The following is a 25,693-nucleotide window of genomic DNA, read 5'->3' on the forward strand; positions in this document are numbered from 1 at the left end:
AATAAGTATTTGTCCAGTAAACAAATAAGCTGGACCATATTGGTTTGAGAGCAGAGAATGTGCCAAGCTCTCCTATTTGTAATAATCTTCGTTCAGTGGCCTTAACTACATCACAGATCTACAAATAGTTACTTAGGAGAAGAATTTGTGTAAGAAGAAGTATTGGATTTGTTTTTCCTCCTAGCCACAGAGTAGACACCCTAGCTAGATATTGCTTAGATAGTTCATAAAATATCAGTATAGATGCAGGTATGATGGTAGTGGGAGCGTGGTTAGGACTTTCTTGGCTAAAAGCATAGCTGGTGCTTTCTAGGCCTCCAGAACCCACTGAGTCCTGTAGAAGTACTCCTTCTGTCCAGTTTTCCCTAACATTTCCCTCTCCAGGAAGTTGCAAAATTTTTCTGTTGTCATGAAGAAAGTGATCATTTCAGATAAAGTTGGTGCCTTCTGTCATTGGAATAAGATCTTTTAGGGAAAAAAAAGCTAGAAAATTTCTCATAAGAAATTTCTCATAGAAATTTCTCATAAGCAATCCAGATACCACAAAAAATTGAAATAAATAGCTAACTTGGAATATGCAAACGTAAGAGTAGCATAGGTGTAGGAAAATGTCCATTCATGAAATGACTTATTAAAAAATCAAATAGCTCTTCAGTGATTTTCTTCAACTATATTCAAGTATATTCCTTAAATAAGTGACTTCATACCATGTGTAGATCACTCACACATGCATCTAAGGCATTATTTTGGTCAATGTTAAAACTACACAAAATTTAGCCATGGCTTCCTATCTTCACTCAATAGTTTCTCAACCACCATTTACAACTCCCCTTTCCTCTGCTACCTCACTGCCCACACAGGTGAATAGCCAGTTGAATAAGATGCATTAGCACAGTCAGAACTGCTTCATGGCAGCATGTTCTCCGTACTCCGTTTCTGTCTAATCTACTTCATTATGTAGGGCTCAGCTTAAATGCTGTCCTTTCCAATAAACCACACCCTGCCATTCTTTTTACAATGCCTTTGTTTGTCAAACCTCATAAGCAGTTAAATTCTATACTCACAAAACAAATCCTTTGCATTCCTTCTTTCTTTGTTCCCTAAGTTTTGAATGGAAGACTCCATTTTCACTGTAGTTCTATTGTTAAGCCCCCTAAGAATAGACCCTTGGTTCAATTTTTATTTCTACCACCCCCAGAACTCTGATTGTTGTAGAAAATTCACAGGAATTCTTTAAGTACCAGCTGATTGGAGAAGATATCAGAGACTCACAGACACCCCTTCTGAACCATCTGTTGTTGTGAATCTCAGTTTAAACAACTGGTTTAGTAGCATTCTACCAGGCTCTACTAAACCAGACTTCTGAAGGTACTGAATATAAATCAAGGAAAAGGTTAACAGAAATAGAGACTACCATGTCAGTGGCCACATAACTAGGAAGAAGCACAGCTGGGATTACAATCTAGATTGCCTTCTTGTTGGTCCTTCATCTTGCCCTCAACCTTCAGTGACAGATGAGAAGCAGAAGAGTGTCAAATTTGATTTGGAGGTCAGTAATAAAAGGCAGGACTTACAGAACTTCCACTGGGACCATGGAACATGGTCACATCACTATAGTAATTCACTCATAGGACTTGGCTAGTAACTATTGATGGAATTAATGAATACTCAAGTAATTTCTACTTAAAGCTCTCACTTATATCATTCTTTTAAGCTATTATGATCTTCATTACACATAAAGTGAAATAAGGGGAGGGATTATATAACTTACCCAAGGACACTAAGCCAGAGCTGAAATATACATCCATGTCTACCTTTTTCATTGTTTTGCCCTTTTCTCTATATGCTGCTGTCTCCTTACATTTCCAGAAATTAAATAGTGAGTAAAATCATTCCTTTGAGTTTGCAATACTCTTTTGGAGACCAATTTGTATCCTCATTATAGTATATAATAAAGGGACATGAGGAACACTTTAAACACAAGAAATACAAACCCAAATTTACTTGGAATTATAGATATTCAACAGATTCAAATAGTAACAGATACTAATAAGTTTATTGTTTTCCTTTGTTTATTTGTAGAAGATCATTCTTTCAAGAAGGCTGCAGACACCAGATTTATTTTCTACTCAGCACTTATAAATCCCAAATTCTACTGACAGTAAGACATCGCAGAACTCCAGAGACACCTAGCCAATCCCATCTCCATCATGGGGGCTGTGACTTGGCTATTGCCGGGCATCTTCCTAGCTTTGCTTGCCCTCCCTTCCGAAGGTGGAGTCCTCAAGAAAGTCATCCGGCACAAGCGACAGAGTGGAGTGAACATCACCCTGCCAGAGGAGAATCAGCCAGTAGTGTTTAACCATGTCTACAACATCAAGCTGCCCATGGGGTCACAGTGTTCTGTAGATCTGGAATCAACCAATGGGGAGAAAGACCTGGCCCCACCATCAGAGACCAGTGGAAGCTTCCAGGAACACACAGTGAATGGGGAAAACCAAATCGTGTTCACACACCGCATCAACATCCCCCGCCGGGCCTGTGGCTGTGCTGCTGCTCCTGATGTGAAGGAGCTCCTGAGCAGGCTGGAAGAGCTGGAGGTCCTGGTGTCTTCCCTCCGGGAGCAGTGCACCATGGGAACAGGCTGCTGTCTCCAAACCGCAGAAGGTAGGAGCTGGGGACAGCTGGCCTCCTCCCTGTGCAGATGAGAGAAGTGATGAACAGAGCAGGACACACTAGTTGCTTCCAAAGTGGGTTCCCTTGGAAACTAGCATATCAAGGTGTTCATTTAAAAAAATAAATAAATAAATGTGGAGAATGTCACAGGAGAGAGTCAACTCTCTCCTGCTTTTGGAGGAGTAGTGATGGCAATTCTTCTTTCTCAGAAGAATTTTCAGGTCTCTGAAAATTAATTATATGTCACAAAAATGTATTTGGCCATGAGATCTACTGATTATCTACTCCAAAACCTATGAGCATACCATGAAATTCCTGCCTCAAAGGGCCCCCTCTGAAAGATACTGCTCTAGCCCCACCACTTCATTATACAAATAGGGAGACTGAGGCCCCACGAGAAGGGTGAAGTTTTCAGGGTCCTGCAGTGAAGGGCTATGTTGGATGGTGCTAAGTCTGTAGGAAGTGGGAAAATGTTCCAGTGTAACAGACCCCTAGAGGTGACGAGGGCCATGGTCACAATCATGACGTAAACCTCCTCTGTGTCCCAGGCACTGCAATCACTGTCTTGTTCTTTCTGCCCAACAACCCTTCAAGATACCCTGCTACAGTTCTAATAATTGAGATTTAAGGAGTTAACCAAAAGGCACAAGAGGACACAAGAGTAAGGAGGGATGGGGACTTTGAATGAGCCTGTGTGTCTCCAGAGCTCATATTCTGCCCCTTCTTCATGTGTACCTCATTTTAAAGAATTTTGCTACTTTGGAATTATATCTTTGTCTCCATTCCTTGAAGTCAATAGAGCTATGGAAGTTTCCACAACTTCAAATTGGAAACAAACAAAAAAATCTCTACTTTTGCCACTCAAGAAAACTACCTGAAAGTACTGTGATGATTGCTTCAAGAGTAGACCTAACTGCCATACATGGGGAGTTCTGTAGAACATGCTTCTAAGGCAGTTTTCAAAAGAGTTTTGTTTATGCATAACTTAGTTTGTTTTCCATCTGTGAACTCTGGCAAAATGTAGATGAGAGAGCACAGTAGGATTTATGCTGGAGTAATTATTTGGAGGAGTGCTGTCCAATAAAAACATAACATGTCCACAAATGTAATCTTACATTTTCCAGTAGTCACATTAAGGAAAATAAAAAGAATCAGGTAAAAATAATTTTGGTGGATGCCAGTGGCTCATGCCTGAAATCCTACCTATTTGGAGGCTCAGATCAGGAGGATCATGTTTTGAGGCCAGCCTGGACAAAAGTTTTTCCAGACCACTTGTCTACCAATAATTGGGTGCAATGGTATGTGCCTGTCACCCCAGCTATGCAGGGAAGCACACACAGGAGGATCACAGTTCCAGGTTGGCCTGAGCGAAAAAATGACACCCTATCTCAAAAATAACCAGAGAAAAAAGGACTGGAGGCATGACTCAAGTGGTAGAGCACCTGCCTAGCAATCATGAAGCCCTGAGTTAAAAAACACAGTTCAGCCAAATAATAGTAATCATTTTAATCATGGTTTTATTCAACTCAATGTAACTGAAATATCCATTTCCAGCCTAAAATCAATATAAAATTATTAATGGATAGCTTAAACTTTATTCTCTTGTGCTAAGTCTTTGAAATCTGGTGTGTATTTTATGCTTGCAGAACCTCTCAGGTCAGATGAGCTATAATCTTCAGTGTAAACTGCCATGTGTGGCCTGTGACCACTCTACTCAACAGCACATACTAGGTTCTCACTCTGCAAACAAGGAAGACAGTAACAGTAATACAACTGTGTCTAGGTGCAGTCTGTGAAAGTGAGTTTTGTATCCTCCTGGGCTCCACGAAGATCAGCGCAGTGACTCTGAAAGCTGAGCCAACGCTTTATTTAGGATGCAAAGGGATGGAATCCCGTCAGCCCATGCTGCATTCCTCAGGCCTTTCAGAAAATGAGAGGCAAACACAGAAAGGCACATGGGTTTTCTGTGCCTTCTGGGGTCAGAGCCAAACAGCAAGGTGTTCTGACAGAATTAGAAAGCCACATTTTTCACCTCATTTTGGTTATGGAAAATTAGAAAGTTTATATGTTGTAAGTCCACATACTGATGTGAGCAAACCTCAAAAAAACGTTTTGGAAAAACAAAGTCACAATGAATTCAAGAGTAAGCCCTTAATGTCTCGTTGAACCACACTGTGCCTGCAGGAAAATGGGCTATCAGGTCACACTTAACCTAAGACAAACTGAGCTCCAGAGGCCAAAGCCCTCCCCAAACATAGCATTGAGTCAAAAGTCAGAATTCAGTGGAACAGATGTTTTGGGGGGCATCTCCTGTGTGCCTGACCTTGACTGAGCATTAGAGAAGTAGCAACATAGCTCTGAATAATGCATTTCACAAGGCAGTAGCAGTAATAAGAACTAAGTATCCTCCTCCACAAGGGTAGCACAGGCACTCGTGCGAACACACACACACACACACACGTGCATGAGCACACACACATGCGCGCATGCACACACACCCTATCTTTACACACAAAACGTATAATGTCAAGGAATACAGGTTTAAAATTCCTACCAGGTATGACTGCACAACTGGTTTTGAGTAAGCAACTGGTTTTCAAGCCAGATGGAGCATCCATGCCCTGGCTGAATTTGGCTCTGGGTTTTATTGGTAGATAGGGAGAAATTCCTCCACTTAGCCAGCTCCAGCTAAGAACCTCTGTTGTCTTCACTGCAGGCCGCCTAGACACGAGGCCCTTCTGTAGTGGCCGGGGCAACTTCAGCACTGAAGGATGCGGCTGCGTTTGTGAACCAGGTTGGAAAGGCCCCAACTGCTCTGAGCCTGAATGTCCAGGCAACTGTCACCTCCGAGGCCAGTGCCTTGATGGACAGTGCGTCTGTGATGAGGGCTTCACTGGCGAGGACTGTAGCCAGCTTGCCTGTCCCAGTGACTGCAATGACCAGGGCAGGTGTGTGAACGGGGTCTGTGTCTGCTTCGAGGGTTATGCGGGGGCTGACTGCGGTCAGGAGGTCTGCCCGGTGCCCTGTAGCCAGGAACATGGCAAGTGCGTGGACGGCCGGTGCGTGTGCCAGGATGGCTTTGCAGGGGACGACTGCAATGAACCCCTGTGCCTCAGCAACTGCTACAACCGCGGGAGGTGCGTAGAGAACGAGTGTGTGTGCGACGAGGGCTTCACAGGCGAGGACTGCAGCGAGCTCGTCTGCCCCAATGACTGCTTTGACCGTGGCCGCTGTATCAACGGAACCTGCTACTGCGAGGAAGGCTTTACTGGTGAGGACTGTGCGACACTCACCTGCCCCAATGCCTGCCACGGCAGGGGCCAGTGCGAGGACGGACAGTGCGTGTGTGATGAGGGCTTCGCGGGCGCCGACTGCAGCGAGAAGAGGTGTCCCGCCGACTGTCACAACCGTGGCCGTTGTCTCAATGGGCAGTGTGAGTGTGACGACGGCTTCACGGGAGTGGACTGCGGGGAGCTCAAATGCCCCAATGGCTGTAGTGGGCACGGCCGCTGTGTCAATGGTCAGTGCGTATGCGACGAGGGTTACACCGGTGAAGACTGCAGCCAGCAGAGGTGTCCCAGCGACTGTCACAACCGAGGCCGCTGCGTCCAGGGCAAGTGCTTGTGCGAGCAAGGCTTCAAGGGCTTCGACTGCAGTGACATGAGCTGCCCCAATGACTGCCACCAGCACGGCCGCTGTGTGAATGGCATGTGTGTCTGTGATGACGGCTACATGGGGGAGGACTGCAGGGACCGCAGGTGCCCCCGGGACTGCAGCCAGCGGGGCCGTTGTGTGGACGGGCAGTGCATGTGTGAGCATGGCTTTACCGGTCCGGACTGCTCAGAGCTCTCCTGCCCCAGCGACTGCCATGGCCAGGGCCGCTGTGTGAATGGGCAGTGTGTGTGCCACGAGGGCTTCATGGGCAAAGACTGCAAGGAGCGAAGGTGTCCTGGAGATTGTCATGGCCAGGGCCGCTGTGTGGATGGCCAGTGCGTCTGCCATGAAGGCTTCACAGGTCTGGACTGTGGTCAGCGTTCCTGCCCCAATGACTGCAGCAACTTGGGACAGTGTGTCTCCGGCCGCTGCATCTGCAACGAAGGCTACACAGGAGAAGACTGCTCCAAGGGTGAGTATGCGCAGGACAAGCTAATGTGGCAGTGTCCGTGATGGAGCGTATACTGGGGTGTGTCCGAGAACTATGTTAGAATTTACTAACACAGAGGTTCTTTTTTAATATATCATGTTAGTGCACATATACTACACACATACATGTATGCACCAACTCTTTGAAGAGGCTGTGGACATTCACACGGCTACCTGGCTGAGGGCTCAAAGGCACAGAATGGTTATATAATTTGGGGGAAGACACATAGCTAGTACATCGCAGAGCAGGTGTTTGAGTGTGCCTAGCTCCTCTATGCCAAGTTTAACATCCAGGTCCTAACATAAGGAAGGTGAAATAAACCTGCTTTCCTATTCTCTGGTTTTGAACCAATAGCAAACAAGATTCCTCTATTTAATGAGAGTGATAATTCAGTGAAATTGAACAGATAGTGAGATTACATAAAACAGGCTTAAATGCACAGTCAGATGATCAGCTATAAAGTACACCTGTCTTTTTGATACTGGTTTTATCCCAAAGGTTGTAAGCTCCCAAAGGAGCACTGTTCACAGCCATTAGCACAAGGGATATAGCAAGTGGTCGGGAAACAATGGTTAGATGAAAATACAATAAAGAACAATAGTGCTCATGTTTAATGAACATCTTATTTGTACTTCTCTCATTCACCTGTTTTATAATTGCTGTAATAGAGAATGCTCTGCCATTGGCGGTTAGGTATAAATAAATGACTCAGTGTTTAACATGGCTGAAACAGGTAAGTCCAGTAAGGAGGAGATGTGAGTTTCAAACTTGAGGAAGTTGGCAAACTTGGGTAAATCCCCTGTCTCACTCACACCTAGGAAATGAAAGAGTTGGACCAATGAGCCTAAAATTCCCCTCCAAGACAAAGGCTGTGTAATTTGCTAGGAGTCAGGTTCAGACTGCACTTTCTCATGCGAAGGGCCTGAGTGTGAGCTACAATGAAGAGAGTAGAGAAGTAGGAGGAGTCAGGTTTTAAAGAGCTTTGAAAGAAAGCTTCCCTACTGAGCCTGAACTTCAGCCCAAAGGCAATGGACTGATGGATTTCAAAGTCGAATCACAACAATCTCTTAGATGAGTTCTGCACTGTAGAGATGGTGATAGCTGGATTTCAGGGGACAGAACTTCAGACCTCTGCTGCTGACATGGAAAAGAAAGTCAAGGGAGGCAAATCTACAGAGATTCTATAGGGAACATTACTAACCCTAGGGGTCTTTTCTTATTCTTGCAGTGTCCCCTCCCAAAGATCTCGTTGTGACAGAAGTGACAGAAGAGACTGTAAACCTGGCTTGGGACAATGAGATGCGGGTCACAGAATACCTCATTGTGTACACGCCCACCCATGCTGATGGCTTAGAAATGCAGTTCCGTGTGCCTGGGGACCAGACATCCACCACCATCCAGGAGCTGGAGCCTGGTGTGGAATACTTCATCCGCGTGTTTGCCATCCTGGAGAACAAGAGGAGCATCCCTGTCAGTGCCAGGGTGGCCACCTGTGAGTGAGCAGAGTTCCTCTGGGTGGGCTCACCTGGCCTCAGCCTACCAGGGCATAACCATCCCCATAAGCCACCCCTTCAACCTCACCCCTTTAGCATTTTCATTTTTCTTTTGTAGTTATATCAGTTAAAAGCCTAGAACCCAGTTAAGACCATTGAATATGTTCCTGAAGAAACTCTTCATTTTCTGCCTAATCTCCCCCCTTGCTTTCCCCATGGCCTTCCTACTTTGCAGGTAACACTTACCCAGTGCTGACCACGTACCAGACCTTATAAAGCACTCTACATATACTAACTTATTTAGCCCTACAAGATAGGAGCAACTGTTAACCCCATGAACAGATGTAGAAACTGAGACTTGGTGGTTAAGCATCTCATCCCAAATCCCACAAGTAAAGTTGAGACTTGAGCTCTGGCATTCCTGGCAGGTGAATGCTCTTAGTCACTTTACTACCATTCCATGAAGCTCATTGTGTTTCCTTAATGGAAATGTTTGGGTTCAAGTCATTCCTTTATGAGTCTGGCATCCATATAATTATCTTCATACCTGAAAAGCAAGCTGTGGCTAGAATTTGCCCCTAGCTGCTTAGTAATAACACTAGCTGCCACTTACCAAGCCTGTTGCATGCCAGGAGCCAGGCCTATTAGTCTACGTGAAATATATCACTCAGTTCTCTCTTTATTCCCAAGGGCAGTCAGAGTCACCTCTTTCTCCCAGGCTCAGGGTATCATTGTGCAACTTACCCAAGATCACAACGTTAGGGATGGTGGAGCTTAGATTCTAGTCCACATCTGTCTGATTCCAAAGCCTGGGCTTTATTAGAGTTAACCATGTAAAATTGCCAATATTTTATCATATGGTTGATCTTAGTAGTTATTAATGTCCATATCCCCTCGTGGTAGACAGCATCCCAGAGGAACTTTTAAGTACACCCAGCTCTGGTTATCAGGCGCAGGATGACAGGCGTCCCTCATAGGTTTAGTGGAATCAATACTGTGTGACTACCACCTTCTTACATCCTATTTATGTTACTCCTTGCAGATTTGCCTGCACCTGAAGGCCTAAAATTCAAGTCCGTAAAGGAGACATCAGTGGAAGTGGAGTGGGATCCTCTAGACATCGCTTTTGAAACATGGGAGATCATCTTCCGGAATATGGTGAGGGATACAAGGGAGCAGGTCTATTTGACCTTGATGATCTGGATGGTGGTCAGAGGAGCCTACAAACTTTCTTATCACTTGATTTCCTTAGCTTTGGGTGGAAGTCAAGGCTCTGGCTAGCACCTTGTGTGTTTGCATTGTATTTTAAGGGATGTTAGTGTTCCTCTAAGCCAAAAAGTACAGTGTTTATGGTTGAGAACCTAGACAAATACAAGTTAAGTCAACTCTATGTTCCATCTTGCAAATCTCTACTTAGAGGTAAGGAAAAGATGAACCAGTCTTTTATCAGAATGCTTCCAGACCTATCTTAGATCTGAGCAGCCCTTCCCTCCCAGGTCCCAAAGCATAGATGAGGCAGGGAAACTTATTTCTGGTGCAGAGCTAGGCTGTGCTACCCTAACTAGCTGTGTGACCATGGGAAAATCATTCAACTTCTCTGATGCCAGCCTCTCGGGCTACCAAAAGAGGAGTTGAGTTTGTGGCTTCAGAATTCCTTTGGCTCTCACATTCTCTTGTTTGATTTGCATGTTGAGGGATAAGGAGAAAGGTCTTCAAGAGCCAAAATGGACTTGAGAAAAGTCTTTATCACCTCTGTAGCCTCAGCACCCTAAAATACTGATATGATGAATGGGAAGAGCCTAATGAGTAGATGAAATGAAAGAAGAATGAGTGAATGCAGAGAGGGGCTGGCACCCCTCTAAGTCTTACCTCGGTGCTTCTGTCTTACAGAATAAAGAAGATGAGGGAGAGATCACCAAAAGCTTGAGGAGACCAGAGACCTCTTACAGGCAAACTGGTCTTGCCCCTGGACAAGACTATGAAATATCACTGCACATTGTGAAAAACAATACCCGGGGCCCTGGCCTGAAGAGGGTGACAACTACCCGTGAGTACCACCTGTGATCCATGACGGAGCTGACTGTGCTTCGTTGCACCTTCTGGTTGATAGAGTGTCCTCTTACATACACAGCACTTATATCATCAGCTTTTTCCCAAATATACTGGCTCTCACCACAGTTCTACAGGTTTATGATATAGAGTTGGGCTCAGATGAGTGACTAGTCTGTCCTTGAATGGGATCGCTCATGCATCGTGCATCTGTGGGGTTAGGGGCTGATTAGTCTCGAGTGGCCTTAGACAGAATGGTGATTTTCTGCTCCATGTGTTCTCATACTCATTAGGCTAGCTGGCCTGTCCACAGGGCTGTTGAGCAGGCTCAAAACTGGAAGTCTATCCCTGCTGTTAGAGCAAATCCCAAGGCAAGTCCAGATGGGCAGGGAAAAAGACTCATTTCCTGATGAGAGGAACATCAAATTTATATTCCCGAGGGGCATAAATGCAGGAAGATAAATAATTTAGGCAGCATAAACTGTCTACCTCGTTGTCTCATTTAATGCTAACACCCAGTCCCTGACAGAGACAGGGCTAATATTCATTGTATTATATTTGAAAAGTAGAAACTAAGCCTTAGAGAAACAATCATTTTAATACCACATAGTTGACATGATCAGGGCCACAACTTTAAGCCAGGGCTACTTTTAGAACCTTAACCCCATTACCACTAACATTGAATAGGCTCTGGTTTTTTGCAGAATGTTGATTCCATGTATTTCACAGAAGCCAAAATAAAATTTCCCTCAATGCTAATGACACCGGAACTTCTCAGAATAGAATAGGATCTAGCTCAATGACAGCATTTGACAGGGAAAAGAAATTGAATTTGAAGTTGCTCTTCCAGGAAGCGATTTTTTTTTTTAACAAGAAGAAAGAAAATAATTTGGAATTGCCATTTAGGAAAATCTCTTTAGTTTTTGAAGATAACGTGTGATAGTTCTTTAAGGAATTGGCTCTTCTTGGCAGGAGATGTTGGAAGTTAAATCTGTTGACTAATGACAAGACAGAACATCTTTCTCTTAGACATTTGCACATTTTGCCTTAGCTCAGGGCCAATTCATTGAACTGTCTCCTTCATAAGCAAGTGCTTTCCATCATCCTGACAACATCTCTCTGTGGTAGGTAGAAGGCAGGTACAGACAGGAGAAAATCATTAGATCACCAGAAAGGCAAAGAAAAGATCAAGCAAATGCCTATTCACTGTAGAGAAAGCACACTGAAATAAAAAGACACTTCTTTTACCTACCCTTTTCTTTTTCATCTAAATTTGAGGATTGGCTGTTTTATTTTCTGCTTATGAAAGGAAAAAACACTCCAATATTTGAAATTTCATTATCATGAAAATATCAACATTAAAGGACACGTATTTTTGATTATGTTCCTGAAGTTTTTCCAGATCTGAAGGACTTGAAACTTTTGGTACAAAACATGTTGCTTCCTTCTTTCTGGCACCTATATAGAGGTTGTATTGTAACTTTTTTATTTATGTATGTATTTTTGGCGGCACTGGAGTTTGAACTCAGGGCCTCACACTTGCTAGGCTGGTGCTCTTACTGGTTGGCACTCTGCCAACCCTTTTTTGTGATAGGTTTTTTTGGAGACAGGGTCTCACAATCTATTTGCCTGGGGCTGGCTTTGAACGGTGATCCTCCTGATCTCTGCCTCCTGAGTAGCTAGGATTACAGGTGCAAGCCACCAGTGCCTGGAGTAATGTACACTATTTTTGTCTTGATTTTTGATGAGAGGCATTGTCATATATGGGGGAATGGATGTGGTCTCAGGATCCAGTCAGTCCTGAATATAAATTCTGTTTTCACCATTCTCCATCACTTTGGAAAACTCCATTTCTTTAAGCCTCAGATTCAATATTTGAAAACGGGCTTATACTGTTTTTCCATGAGACTATCCAGAAAATAGAAACATAAATCCCAAAGCCCATACATGGTCAGTACAGAGTTATGTTAGTTTCCACTATTCACAGAATCCAAATCTAGGGGACTTTCAGAGGTTGGAGAATCCCAACCTCTTCAACAAAAAGAGTGCCAAGAGAGAACACATGGTTTGGGTGCTTGCATTCAGGGCAGACAACTTCACTGTCCATTTGTAGCATCATTTTCATTGCTCATTTTGCAGTCCATCATCCACAGGCTGAGGCAGATATATCAACCCTTAGACTTCCAAAAAGAGATGCTGCAGGATCCTCACAGTCCACTGTGAATTCCTCCTCTCATCCCTGCATAAAGACTATTCCTTCTATCTGGAATCATTTATTTAACCAGTGCTGAAAATGAAGGATAGTTATTTTTTATAAGAACAAGCTATTTTTTATAAGAAGAAATAAAGAAACATTTACTGAATGCCTAGTAGTGAAAATCACATACATGCTTGTCTCTATGCTAGGCATCAAGAAATGCCAAAGACCCATATTCTGAATGAGTGAGTGAATGAATGACCCCATCTAAATTGATCCAAGAGAGAAATCTATACAGGACAGTGAGAAAAGTAGACTGTTAGAAGGTTTTTTTCGGGACAATAGTGTCCACAGGGGAAGATGCTGTATTTACCTGATTGCACAGGGCTGTGGGGGGTGACATATAAGAGAGATTTCCAAAGACAATCTCAGGAAGAAGAAACAAGGAAACAGTATGTGCAGAGTGGAGGAGGTGACAAACCATCTGATGATGTGCTCCCAAGGATCCGAGCAGCATGCTGTCAGAGCACAAAATATGAGTGGGTGGGGTATGGGGGCAGTTAACAGGACAACAGGAAAAGCCAAGGTGAGGATACAAAGATGAGCAAGGCTTGAAGGAGTTGACTCTTGCCTGGGTTCTCTCCATCCAAAACAACTTTCCCTATATCAAGTCTCACATTTCTGCTCACGCCTGTACTCCTATCTACTCAGGAGGCAGAAATCAGGAAGATCACGGTCTAAAGCCAGCCCAGGCAATGGTTCATGAAACCCTATCTTGAAAAAAACCCTTCACAAAAAAATAGGGCTGGTGGAGTGGCTCAAGGTGAAGAACCTGAGTTCAAGCCCCAGTACTGCAAAAAAAAAAAAAAAAAAAAAAAAAAAAAAAAAATATATATATATATATATATATATGCCATTTAGGAAAGTTTGGCCTAATTTTTAAAAATCATAGGAGCTAGGTTGCTTTGATTCAAAGGAACTATACCCTAAGCATCTTTCCTTGACTTATGAGAGCAGTAACCGTATTATAACGATAATGCCAACAAAAGAAAAACCTTTTATCATGTAATTACTATGTGCTAGCCTCTGTGCTACATGCTTTGCAAGTTTTATCTGCTTTACTATTAAGAGAAAAAACAAACCATAAAGTAAATGTAATAATTCCTACTTATAGTTTATCAAATAAATTAAGGCTCTGAAAGGCAAAATAAAATAAGTGGTCAGTATGTGCCTAAATGTTCACCCACAAGTCTGGAGGCCTGCCCAGCTCCCTGTCTGTTAACCTCTGGCATTCACTGGCCTTGATCTCTGGATCTGCTCTGTCCTCTGCCCTTCACAGGCTTGGACGCCCCCAGCCAGATTGAGGTGAAAGACATCACAGATACCACAGCTCTAATCACCTGGTTCAAGCCCCTGGCTGAGATTGATGGTATAGAACTCTCATATGGCATCAAAGACGTGCCAGGCGACCGCACCACCATTGATCTCACACATGATGAGAACCAGTACTCCATTGGGAACCTGAAGCCGGACACTGAATATGAGGTGTCTCTCATTTCCCGCAGGGTTGACATGTCGAGCAACCCAGCCAAAGAGACCTTTACAACAGGTAACGGCATATCCCCTGTTAACAGGTATAGAAAAGGAAGAATGGCAAGATTTTTACCCCACACCATGTTGGAGTGTCTTCCAGGCTCATTTTATAGCAAAAAAAGTGAAAATGTCATTTCACTCATTGCACAGAGTATTTATTTAAAAATACTATAGCAGTTGATTGCTTTTTCAAAGAAAAAAATCCAAATAACCTCACAAAACATTTTTTGGAAGTTATGAAAAATCCAGCAGTCTCACACAACAAAGCAGTCCTTACTCATGATCTTATTTATAAGCTTTTATATTTTATTTAAGCTAAAGTCTGAGAAAAACACATGATTAAAATGTCACACACATCAATAGCTGGAAAAGTTGCCATGTCTGTGGTCTTTGTTGTAATTTGTGTATCAGCTACCGGTATAGAGAGGTTGGGAATAATTTTGTCATTTCTTTCCAGTGACAGGTGCCTTTTGTATTTTAGCTTGAACTGTCAATGGGTCCTGCTGTCCTGGTGCCTGGTGTTTTCAAAGAAAATGTTCCTTTTTCTCCCAAACAGGCCTGGATGCTCCCAAGAATCTCCGACGTGTCTCCCAGACAGACAACAGCATCACCTTGGAGTGGAGGAATGTCAAGGCAGCCATTGACAATTACAGAATTAAGTACGCACCCATCTCTGGAGGTGACCATGCTGAAGTTGATGTTCCAAAGAGTCAACAAGCCACAACCAAAACCACACTCACAGGTGAGCACTGTACCCCTGATCCAACAGTCTTAGGGACGTTTGAAGGACAGGACCCTGCTCCCTCACATCCCCATTTTGCAACACTTCAGAGAGAGAAATAAATTCCAGTTCCCGGAATTTCTCTCACTTGAACCACAAGTTAGTTTAAAACACATCTCGGACACTGAGAAATCACAGTGTCCAAAGACCAACCAAAGGCCAATTTTATGATCCTCTGGAAACCCTTTCAGTTCCAGGCTGATCTCAACCTTCTCATTCTCTCTTAGGTCTCAGGCCAGGAACTGAATATGGCATTGGAGTTTCTGCCGTGAAGGAGGACAAGGAGAGCGATCCAGCGACAATCAATGCTGCCACAGGTGAGGCATACCTAGGATTCCCACCACAAATGAGCAGACGAGATAGGGCTGATGAGGCAGAAACCTACTAAAAGAAAAATGTAGAAGCCCAAAGGAGAAAGGGACCTCTAGGACAGTGGAGCCCAGAGGCCTACATTCAAAACCAATATAAGCATCCTTATATTGCTAACTAGAGGATATACAGGACCCTGCTCTATGTACAGGAAAGAGAATGGGGGATTTTTTTTAAAAGAAAAATTAGAAGAAGACTATATAAGAAATCCACATTTCTGTTTTTAAATAAGCCATTGTTTAATTAAAACATACCTAGGGGATTTTTCCTTAACCTCAGAAATAACTCCATCAAGCAGATGCTTAGCGGCAGGACCCCAGTTAACCCAGGTCCTACTCTTTCTTACCCATTGCAACCTGTAGTTCCAGAATTGGCTGAGGGCCAGGAGAGGCTACAGGATTGGAGGCCATTGAGTCTTCCTCAAGTTTTGTTTTGTTTTGTTTTTCCTGGAAAATTTGCACTTAAAAAAATCTCCCTCTGCATTTTGTGGTATGAGTACACCACTACATAATTTTCAATCTTCCAAAAATCCAGTGAGGCCTGTCTTAGAAAGGTGGGAACCGAGGCTCACAGAAGTAACTATCCTGTGGACCTGCATCCCCTCTGTGGCAGACCCATGATCCTAGCCCTGAGTCAGATGTGTCAGCCCAAGAGGCAGCTGTGTCTCTCAATCTAAAGAGTATTCATCTCCTTTTCTCCCAGAAATGGATGCACCCAAGGACCTTCAAATTTCTGACACAACAGAGGACAGCCTGACCCTGGTCTGGAGGACACCACTGGCCAAGTTTGACCGCTACCGCCTCAACTACAGCCTCCCCACAGGCCAGCCAGTGGAGGTCCAGCTGCCAAGGGACACCACCTCCTACATCCTGAGAGGGCTGGAGCCTGGACAGGAATACACCATCCTCCTCACAGCCGAGAAGGGCAGGCACAAGAGCAAGCCTGCACGTGTGAAGGCGACCACCGGTGAGTCACCCGGAACCCCCTAAAAACCCCCTGTTGACTCGGTTTGCAGAGTCCTGCAGCTGGGTTTTCCTCACATGAGATGACCAGATGGAAAATGTGCTGCTTTCTCACCATGAAGCCTGTAAATGCCACCCTGAAACAGCGGCTTCCTTGTCTTTCTCAAGGATTAACTTGTCCTCTTGTCAAGTGGTTCAGCCAAGTTCCCTCTCTGGGCATCAGTGGGTTTTAAATATTTCTTTCCAGGACAGCTTACAGCATGGAGGTCTATTTGTTGTTGTTGCTATTCTTTTTAAATTTTTATTTCACAGCATCTTTTAAATTGTTTATCCCCCATTTTGTCTTAACAATGGATTTACTGTTAATTTTTTTAAGGATGACCAGGATGTTGGAGATAATTTTTGGTTACTTTCCTTACAGCATTTTTGTTCCAGATTCCTTGTTTTGCTTAAGGTTGCCCTGAAGAGCCACATATGGTTCCTTGAGCCTCCTTAGGCACTTCTTCCTTTCTCTTTTCCCTTAGGTGTGAAGAGGTTCACCTGGTTTATCCTGGTTAAGCCTGAGCCCAGTGTCCCTTCTAGTCTGATGCCATGTTTTCTCAGTGGTTGAGTTAAATCAAATCAGGAAAAAAATGATTCTTCCTATATGAAAAATAACACGTTCAATGTCAGCCACTGAGTACTCAAGATTTGTGGGTGGGAAGCAGTGCTTCTTCAGGGTATGGCAAGTAGTAGTCTCAACTTTCAATTTAATTAGTAAGGATGTATTGTGCACCTGTACTGAAATGCTGATGTTTGAGTAGGATTGAATCAAATAGTCAGCATGGTTAGGTAGACTCTCTGGTTTCTGCTCACAGTCACTAAGGAAAGCTAGATATCCTGTGTCAGGTAGAACCCAATCAAGGAAATGAATTAGGAATCAGGAGCAGCTGGCAAAGTTGTCGCAACAGAAATGTGTCCCAGCTGAATGAACCATGATGATCAGCAAAACAGGTCTTTGGAAACACCTTGAAGAGTCTTTGTCATTGACAAATTATCTTTAATCGACCATAACAGAAATCTCAAATAACAGTCATTTAAGTAAGCTAGAAGCTGGTTTCCTTTCTCATAAAATGAATCTGGGTGGTTTGGGGCAACATAGTAGCTTCAAATGGTCATGGACCCAGGCTTCTTCCATCTTTCCATTCCACCATTTATAATCCTTGGCTGTCATTCTCAAAGTCACAGTATAGCTGCTGCAACATGGTCATCACATCTGTGTTCTAGACAGCATAATGGAGGGAGAACCAAAGCTTTAAAACCAGACTACCTGCTGGATGAGCTTTTCTGGAAACCTCAGCAATCACTTCTCACCACATGTCATTGGCCATTCTCAGCTCTAAGTGGGACTGAGATGTAGCCTTCTGTCTGAACATGCTGCTGTACACATGAAATCATGGTTGTTTGTAAGGAAAAGAGGGAAATTTGTCAAACAAAGGTCAATCTCTGCCACAGACTGTGAAATAAGCCCAGATGGTGAATTCTGTTGACCCTGTGCAGGGACAGCTTCCCACTTGGCTGTGAGATGATTATCAAGGATGCTCAGAAGGGAACCTTTAATCAAAGGTGGTAGAGGGACAGAATAGAATAAAGAAGAAATAATTCAGCACAGATTTGAATATTTCAATCAAAATGGTAAATGGGAGCAGAATATTTTCTAGTATACATAGGTGTGGTTAAAATGAAATTCTTCTTCTTCTTCTTCTTCTTCTTCTTCTTCTTCTTCTTCTTCTTCTTCTTCTTCTTCTCCTCCTCCTCCTTTTCTCCTTCTCCTTCTTCTCCTTCTCCTCCTCCTCCTCCTTGTCTTCATCCTCCTCCTCTTCTTCTTCTTCTTTCCCTCTTCCTTCTTGTCTTCTTCCTCCTCCCACTCCTCATCCCCATCTCCTTCTCCTCCCTTTCCCTCCCCCTTCTCTCTTGTCCTCTCCTCTCCTTTTTACCTCTTCAGTTTCTCTCTGCAATTATATTCTGGGAAACCCAACCAAACCTTGCTTAAGGTCAAGGCATGGATTTTCTGTAAGCAATAAGGAGCATAAAGCAGAGACCACAGGTAGAACACAAGGATAATGAAGCACCATTCCATAGCAACATAGACTCAAGAGTGACAGCCCAGTAATTCACATGAATTTTGGAAGCAGAAAAGGTATAATTTCATTTTAACCACACCTCTGGATACTAGAAAATATTCTGCTCCCATTTACCATTTTGATTGTCTTGTGGAGCAAGCTGAAATGTATTCAGATATTTATCCTTTCAACAAGTATTTATTTCATGCAGACTGTGAGTCAGACAATGCTCATAGGTATACAGAACAGAAAGGCACAAGAAACGGTGCACTGCAATGTGAAAGACTGAAATTCAAAACCAAAACTATCAGAATGTAACTCACCTGTTTGAAGGACAAGTGGAAGCCTCAGTGGGATAGAGGCAGGTCCCCATCATACACCTGGGAAAGGGAAGGAACTGCTCAGAGAAGTTCAGGAAGACGTGACACTTGGCTGAATGCTCAAAAATTAAAATCAGTCTGCAAGTGGAGAAGGATCAATAGCATTTCCAGCTAGAGGGACAGCACCCAAAAGGCTCAAAGACATGAGAGACTTCATCTTTGTGCAAACCAAGCTGTGGCATTGACTGCATGGAGGGAGAATAGCTGGGCACAGGGCTAGGGAAGCATCAGAGACATCTGCAAAGGGCCAGGAATGTTATGTTCAGGGATTTGAACTTTACTCTTGAGAGTTACAAAGAGTTGCCAGAAAGTTTTAAGGCAGCCAAGACTGTACATTTCAATGACTTTATCTCTACAAAGTGAGATTGGAGTCATTTAATTCAGCCTTTGGGGTCCCCAGGCTTGGATTCATCCACTTTCCACCAGGCTGTGGGAGAATCAGTCTGTCTCCCATAAGTGAACACTAAAAGCGACTTTCTCATCCAGCTGACACTTGGTAATTACCATCTATGGGGCAGGAATCTAAAGATCTGACATGGACACTGCCAGAAATTCCTCTGGGCCAGCTGGTCAACCCACCATGAGCACAAACACCGGATTTCAAACTTCTGATTTCCCAGGCCCACTACATTGTTCACAGGGTAGATTCCAATGCACAGCTGTAAGAAAAAAGACAGCAGCCTTTTCATTAAGAAATGCCAAGAAAGTCAGTGTGGAAGTGTACAGTGGAAACATTTGGCTTCTGGGGCAGGAAGCCCACAGAGTGTCATTTGCTTTAGAAACAGAGTCAGCCCTTATGTAAAGCTTCTTTGTTCCTAACTCAACTCCTGTCTATTATATCTTTATCCATAGTATTCCCCGTTCTTTCATAATTCCTATTCCTTTCTCTTTCATTTATCTACTGGTCTTATTTGTGTACTTCTCTGAGCAGTATTTGTTTAGTGGAAGGGGCAGGGTGGGATGCCAACAGCATCTACTGTGGATCTGACCACAGGATGGTTCTCAAACAATAGCCAGTGCTCTTTCTTGACTTGCGTACAAAAAAAAGTGGAAGAATGGCCAAAAGTGTTGACCAAAGACCAGCATCATGATTATTATTTAGTGAGTGAGCCTGCATTGTGTGAAAATTAGTCTTTCTTCAGCTGTATGAACAGATGAAGCAGGGAGTGAGGGTCATTGTAGAATATATACAATAATTCTACAATAACATATACAAAAGCTGATTCACAGAAAGAACGCGATGCTTAGCATGAAGAGACATTTTCTAATGTGTCTCTCCACTTTTCTTTCTATCCCTCTTTACTGTGACAGCTTAGCGTGTGATCTGTAATCACCTCTCTCCCTAGTTAGGTAACTCTCCCCACATCATTTGCAAACTGATATCTGAAGTTTCTTTCATGGGAAAAAATGTAGTCATAAATAGAAATAAGACTTAAAATAAAGATACCTGGAAAAAAAAGAGACATAATTCACACAAAGGTATAGATTGTTGATGTCATCTAAATTTCTGATAGGATAATTTCCGATTGGATAGCAGGAGAAACAAAAAGAGCAAAGAGAGCTACAAGGGGGAGTTTGAAAAACATAAGGGTTAATTTTGTTTTTTGCTTAGTTTTGGTTTTTATCCCCTATCTCTCTTTATGCTGGGATATCTAAGGAGGACATGCTCCTGAGTTTAGTTGTACTAAAATCCCAAGATCAAGGACATAATACTTTTATGTGGAAGTACTGTTTTTGACCCCACAAGGGCCCATGAGTTTAAGGGTAACTGATCCTTTCTTTCTCCAAATGTAGACGTTTTACTCTGAGTTTGGGGGCCTCTCCTTCTCATACGGATCATAGCTAACAACTGCCCTAAAGACTTGGGTGTGAGTTCCAGAATATGAATTTGGGTTAAACAAAGAACCCATACATGGTAGCTCAAAATGAAGTATCACAAGTGATTTCTGTACAGAATCAGATGATAACTATTTTAACTACTGCAGGCCAGTGTCTGTCACAACTACTCAGCTGTGCCATGTGGCACAAAAGCAGCCATTGGCCACATGTGAGTGAACAAAGTGACTATGTTCCAATAAAACTTAGTTTAAGACACTGAAATTTGAATTTCATTTAACTTCATGAAATATCATTCTTCTTTGGATTTTTTTTTTTTTTTGCCAACCATTTAAAAATGCAAAAACTGATGTCAGCCTGATAACTGACTAAGCCAGGTGTGGTCCTCAGTTTGTGGTTTGTGCATGTATGTCCTAGATCAAAATAAATTCAAAAAGAAAAGAAGTTTGAAGGATTGTAAGCTTTGCCAATATGAAATAATTAAGAAGAATATTCTCAAGAATCTAGAAAAGTCTGAATTAAATAGATTCTAGAAAAGAAATGTTTTCTCTGCTGAAAGGGTGTCCTCAGTAAAATTGTAAGCTAACATTTTCAAGTTCAAAGACTGCTTTCATGGACATATAGGACCCATTGGAAATTGTAAAACGATTTGTTCTTTTCAGTGTGCAAGGCAGTTCCAACTCTCTTGTTCACAGGATACATTTATAGGGAAATCCTTTGTCTCCAGGTCATGCAAAGTCCATCTAAGCCAGCCCTGGGCAAATGGGTCCCTTTAAGGCAATTTCAGACAAGTGAATTTTTGTGAATGCCTGTGCTCCAAAGATGAATAAAGATGGAGCATTCAATTTTAATCTAGCTTAGTAAATGGTTTCTCCCAGAGCCTCAGTGTTTCTATTTAGTGAGGGAGTTTCTCAAAGGCTTGTCAACTTTTTTAGTTCAACCTTACTAATACTGTGTTAATTTACTTCTGATATTTACTGAAGTGGTTGGGATAAATTGACTTGAACCCCAGAAACTGACAAATTCCCAATATACACTCTAACAGCCCTTTCAGGGAAGACTGAGTCTGCACAAAAAGAGAATCTGAGAGTATATGAAAGACAGAACACTGGAACAAGTTCCCAATAGTGGAGGGCCACCTTCCTATGATGAGAGAGACTGTCCAAAATGGAAACTCAGGCCTGGAGCATTCCTAGCATAGAGTTTTCCAAACCTACAGGTCAAAAGAAAAATACATTTCCCAAAAGACAAACCCGAATGTACATAAAGGCAAAATGAGCATAATTTTGATTTTTCTGTTGGTGTTTCAATGTTGATATTTTAGGGGGTGTCAGGAGCAAAGTAATATGTGTAGACCCAAAGGGCTTGTCAGCAATGTGCTTGCCACTGCTGGGATGGCTCTCAGAAGGAAAGAAAGCATCTGAAGGAATAGTCTAACTGACCCCATCTCTGTCATTACTCAGAACAAGCCCCAGAGCTGGAAAACCTCACGGTGACTGAGGTTGGCTGGGACAGCCTCACACTCAACTGGACCACAGCTGACCAGGCCTATGAGCATTTTGTCATTCAGGTGCAGGAGGCCAACAAGGTGGAGGCCACTCAGAACCTCACAGTGCCCGGCAGCCTGCGGGCTGCGGACATCCCAGGCCTCAAGGCTGCCACCCCTTATAGAGTCTCCATCTATGGGGTGATCCGGGGCTATAGGACACCAGTGCTCTCTGCCGAGGTCTCCACAGGTACTTCCTTCCTTTATATTAAGGCTTCTGTTTCTTCCATTGGACACTGCCTAAGGACAGTCAGACACAGTTAACTTTGGAAAGTGCTTGTTCTGCCAGAGGTCATAGTGCCATGGGATCTGAATGTGGACAACCAGGCCATCACGTTACATATGCCAAGGCCACCTCCATACCTCATTCCAGGCAAACAACACACTTTGCAGCTGTACAGAGCCCATTCTGTGGGACCATCTACACAGCCCCAAGGAGGGGACTGTTAGCTTTGCAAACAGGCTCTCCCATTAAAAAATGTTAAAACACTATATTCAAAAGGAAAAGAGCTCATAAAATCAATACCCTCATTCCCTGACATTTAGGTAATTCTTTAATAAGCTAAGAAACAAGTGTTTTCTGTTACACTGCTCTATTTCTAAAATTTAAAAAGTTGCATGATGCATGTTTATCTAGAGAATGTCACGTTAAGTGACTTTCTTGTGTTCCAGATTCTCTGGATCTTGGTGTGTGATTTAAACTAGTTCTTTCTCCTTCTCCAGGGGAAATTCCCAATTTGGGAGAGGTCACGGTGGCCAATGTGGGCTGGGATGCCCTCAAGCTCAACTGGACTGCTCCAGAAGGGGCCTATGAGCACTTTTTCATTCAGGTGCAAGAGGCTGACAGAGAGGAGGCAGCCCAGAACCTCACAGTCCCAGGAGGACTGAGGTCCATGGACCTGCCTGGGCTCAAAGCAGCCACTCACTATAGCATCACCATTCGTGGGGTCACTCGGGACTTCAGCACAGCCCCTCTCTCTGTTGAAGCGTTGACAGGTATTCTAGACGAATTCATACATTTGTTCCATCCTCCTTGCCTCTGCTCAAAGGGATCAAAGCTGTAAACTGGGTTCAGCCCCTACTACATCAGGGAAATGCCAGTGAATCATTCTTGCTTCTTCCCAAATGTCATATCCCTTATTTGGCCAAGTCTAAGTGTTATCCTGGTAGCCAGTTCCATGGAAAATTCCACCTACCCTTCCCTTTACAAAAGTGAGAGGTGACTTTTTTTGCTATGCAAGTTTCAGTCATAATATCTAAGAAGTTGGAAGTGAAAAAAATAGCTCTGAGCTCATTTTAAGAACACGAAAGGACTCCCTGAAGCCCTGTTTGTATGTCAAGAATGGAAGTTGTGAACAATTCCTGAAACCACCTTTCATTTCCAAAGGCTGAAAAGAAAAACCCGGCTTAAGTGCCAACGATTAGAGTGTGTTCCACATTGCTGTAAATCATGCATCTGTAATCAACACTAACCAAACAGTTCATCCTAACCTTAGCCAAAACGCCATCTCACCTGAACCCCAGCATGCAATTGCCTTTTTTAGTAACTCAGCCACTCTGTGTCCTTATGCAGAGGAGGTTCCAGGTCTGGGAAACCTCACAGTGACCGAGCTTAGCTGGAATGCCCTCAGACTGGACTGGACCACACCAGATGAGACCTATGATCAGTTTATCGTTCAGGTCCAAGCAACTGACCAGGTGGAAGAGGTTCACAATATCACCGTTCCTGGCAGCCAGCACTCCATGGAAATCCCAGGCCTTAGGGCTGGCACCCCCTACACAATTACCCTGCATGGCGAGATCAGGGGCAGCAGCACTCGACCCCTTGCTGTGGAGGTCATCACAGGTATATGACCTTCCTTTTGGGCCTAGGATGTGATATGAGCCAGCCTGTCACTGGAGTAGAAAAAAATGCCCCATGTGGCAAGATGTCCTACTTCAATGTGGTTAGCAGGTAGCATGAATCTCTATCTCGGGAAGGCCTGGACTGAAATTTCACCTTATTAGCTGAATATTCTTGAGTAGATCACGTTTTATCTCAAGAGCCTTCTTTTCTCATCTTTAAATCAGAGACAATATCCCTATTCCAGATCACTGTCATAAGCAATAAATGAGCTAATGAATGAAAGTGCTTAATAAAATGTCCATCATATAGTCAGTATTGCCTAGCAAACAGCTAAATATACAGCCACAGTCACAATAAAAAGTAGCACAAACAGCAGAACTACAGCACAAGGATAAGATCAGAACTTTCTAGAGAAACCTTATCATTACTGGCCTTAGAGTCACTAACTAATCCCCAACTCCTAGTCAGTTTTATACAGAATTACCCTGGGAACTGATCTAGTTACCTTTGGCTGAAGTTGCCCAAGTCCCTCTTCTTAACAGATTGTCAAGGAGAAATTATTTCCAAGAAAGGACAGCACATTTGAGCTCAATGTTTTTCATTCAACTTGGGGAGAAAAAAATAATTCATCTCAATTTGTCCCCTGAACTAGGCTGCTCCATCTATCATAGGAAACTGTGTGCAGTTCATGCAATGTCTAGATAGCTTCCAAAGGACTGCAGGAAAATGGGCCAAATTTGTGGAAATGAGGTTTTCATGCTGGGCCCTAAGCCCATGCCCTTCCTCACATCCTCAAATTTTGATAATGCCACCCGAATCATCTAATTCAAATAAATCATTTTCTTGCTCATATATACCAAATAAACATTGCTAGAAACTACACAATAAAAATAAGAAAGGCGATGTTATTATTTACCTCTGTTAGCCATGATTATCATGGTCTCATGTTTCCTGGGATATTTTCAAGCCAAATATGAGCAAAAGGGGTCTTTAAGACTTGTGATCGGCAGGATGCCGAAGGTTCTACTCTGAAAACTTTTGATTATAGCAGCAAAAGTTCTGTAGCAAATGAAATCTCCTAGTGAATGTCCCTCCATGACAGATAAACAGCTGTTTTTGGTGATCTGGGAAGGAAGAGGGGACATATGTATCTGTGCTTCTAAAGTGCTTCTTTCAGAAAAGCACCAGGTTTGAAAACAGCCCCCTAAAAGGAAGCAGTCACTCAGGCTCTCACATTGCACTGAATCCTGGGATAACTAACAAGAATCCCCCACCTTTTGGGAATTGGAACCCCTGTGGATGTTTTGCTCTCTAACTTCTACTCCATGGTCACTTTTGCCTTAAAAGCAAAAGCAGTAGGCTTTTCCATATCCCACACTTTCTTAATCGGCAATAATAACTAATAACTACATTAAATTCCCTTCCTACAGTGTAGAAAAATTAATGGTGGGACTTACTCTGCACTATTTACTAAGCCAAACAGAACAGTTTTTAATTAAAAATAGTTATGGTTTTTCCACAAAGAACAGCCTTGCTTTGTAACACAGCCATTCTTCACTCAAATAGCCAGCAAAAGAAGGTGTGGGGGGAAATACAAGTCAAGAATCTAGTACATAACCTCTGATCCCTGAAAACCAAGAAAAGCCCAGTGATAAAACATCATGCTTGCCCAAACTTGAGACGGTATATGCATTAGAAACCCAAGAGGGTAGCATGTGG

The 25,693-nt window shown here is 43.1% G+C and overlaps 1 protein-coding gene across 9 annotated transcripts in view; it reads left to right on the plus strand.

Annotated features, from left to right (window-relative positions):
• Window positions 1–25,693, plus strand: part of Tnc (tenascin C) — an 80,271-nt gene that overhangs the window by 18,176 nt on the left and 36,402 nt on the right. For 4 of the 9 annotated variants that reach the window (XM_074051164.1, XM_074051165.1, XM_074051168.1 and 1 more), the window contains exons 2-13: window positions 2,083–2,667; window positions 5,393–6,802; window positions 8,049–8,312; window positions 9,356–9,471; window positions 10,204–10,360; window positions 13,899–14,168; window positions 14,709–14,894; window positions 15,161–15,250; window positions 16,005–16,268; window positions 22,046–22,318; window positions 22,852–23,124; window positions 23,702–23,974. In XM_074051164.1, coding sequence (XP_073907265.1) covers window positions 2,211–2,667; window positions 5,393–6,802; window positions 8,049–8,312; window positions 9,356–9,471; window positions 10,204–10,360; window positions 13,899–14,168; window positions 14,709–14,894; window positions 15,161–15,250; window positions 16,005–16,268; window positions 22,046–22,318; window positions 22,852–23,124; window positions 23,702–23,974 — 4,033 coding nt within the window. In that variant the 5' untranslated portion in view covers window positions 2,083–2,210. The remainder of the gene's footprint in view (window positions 1–2,082; window positions 2,668–5,392; window positions 6,803–8,048; window positions 8,313–9,355; window positions 9,472–10,203; window positions 10,361–13,898; window positions 14,169–14,708; window positions 14,895–15,160; window positions 15,251–16,004; window positions 16,269–22,045; window positions 22,319–22,851; window positions 23,125–23,701; window positions 23,975–25,693) is intronic. The other 5 variants (XM_074051166.1, XM_074051167.1, XM_074051169.1 and 2 more) reach the window with 2 other exon arrangements.

Source organism: Castor canadensis, chromosome 13, assembly GCF_047511655.1.
Source record: "Castor canadensis chromosome 13, mCasCan1.hap1v2, whole genome shotgun sequence".
Lineage (NCBI taxonomy): Eukaryota > Metazoa > Chordata > Mammalia > Rodentia > Castoridae > Castor > Castor canadensis.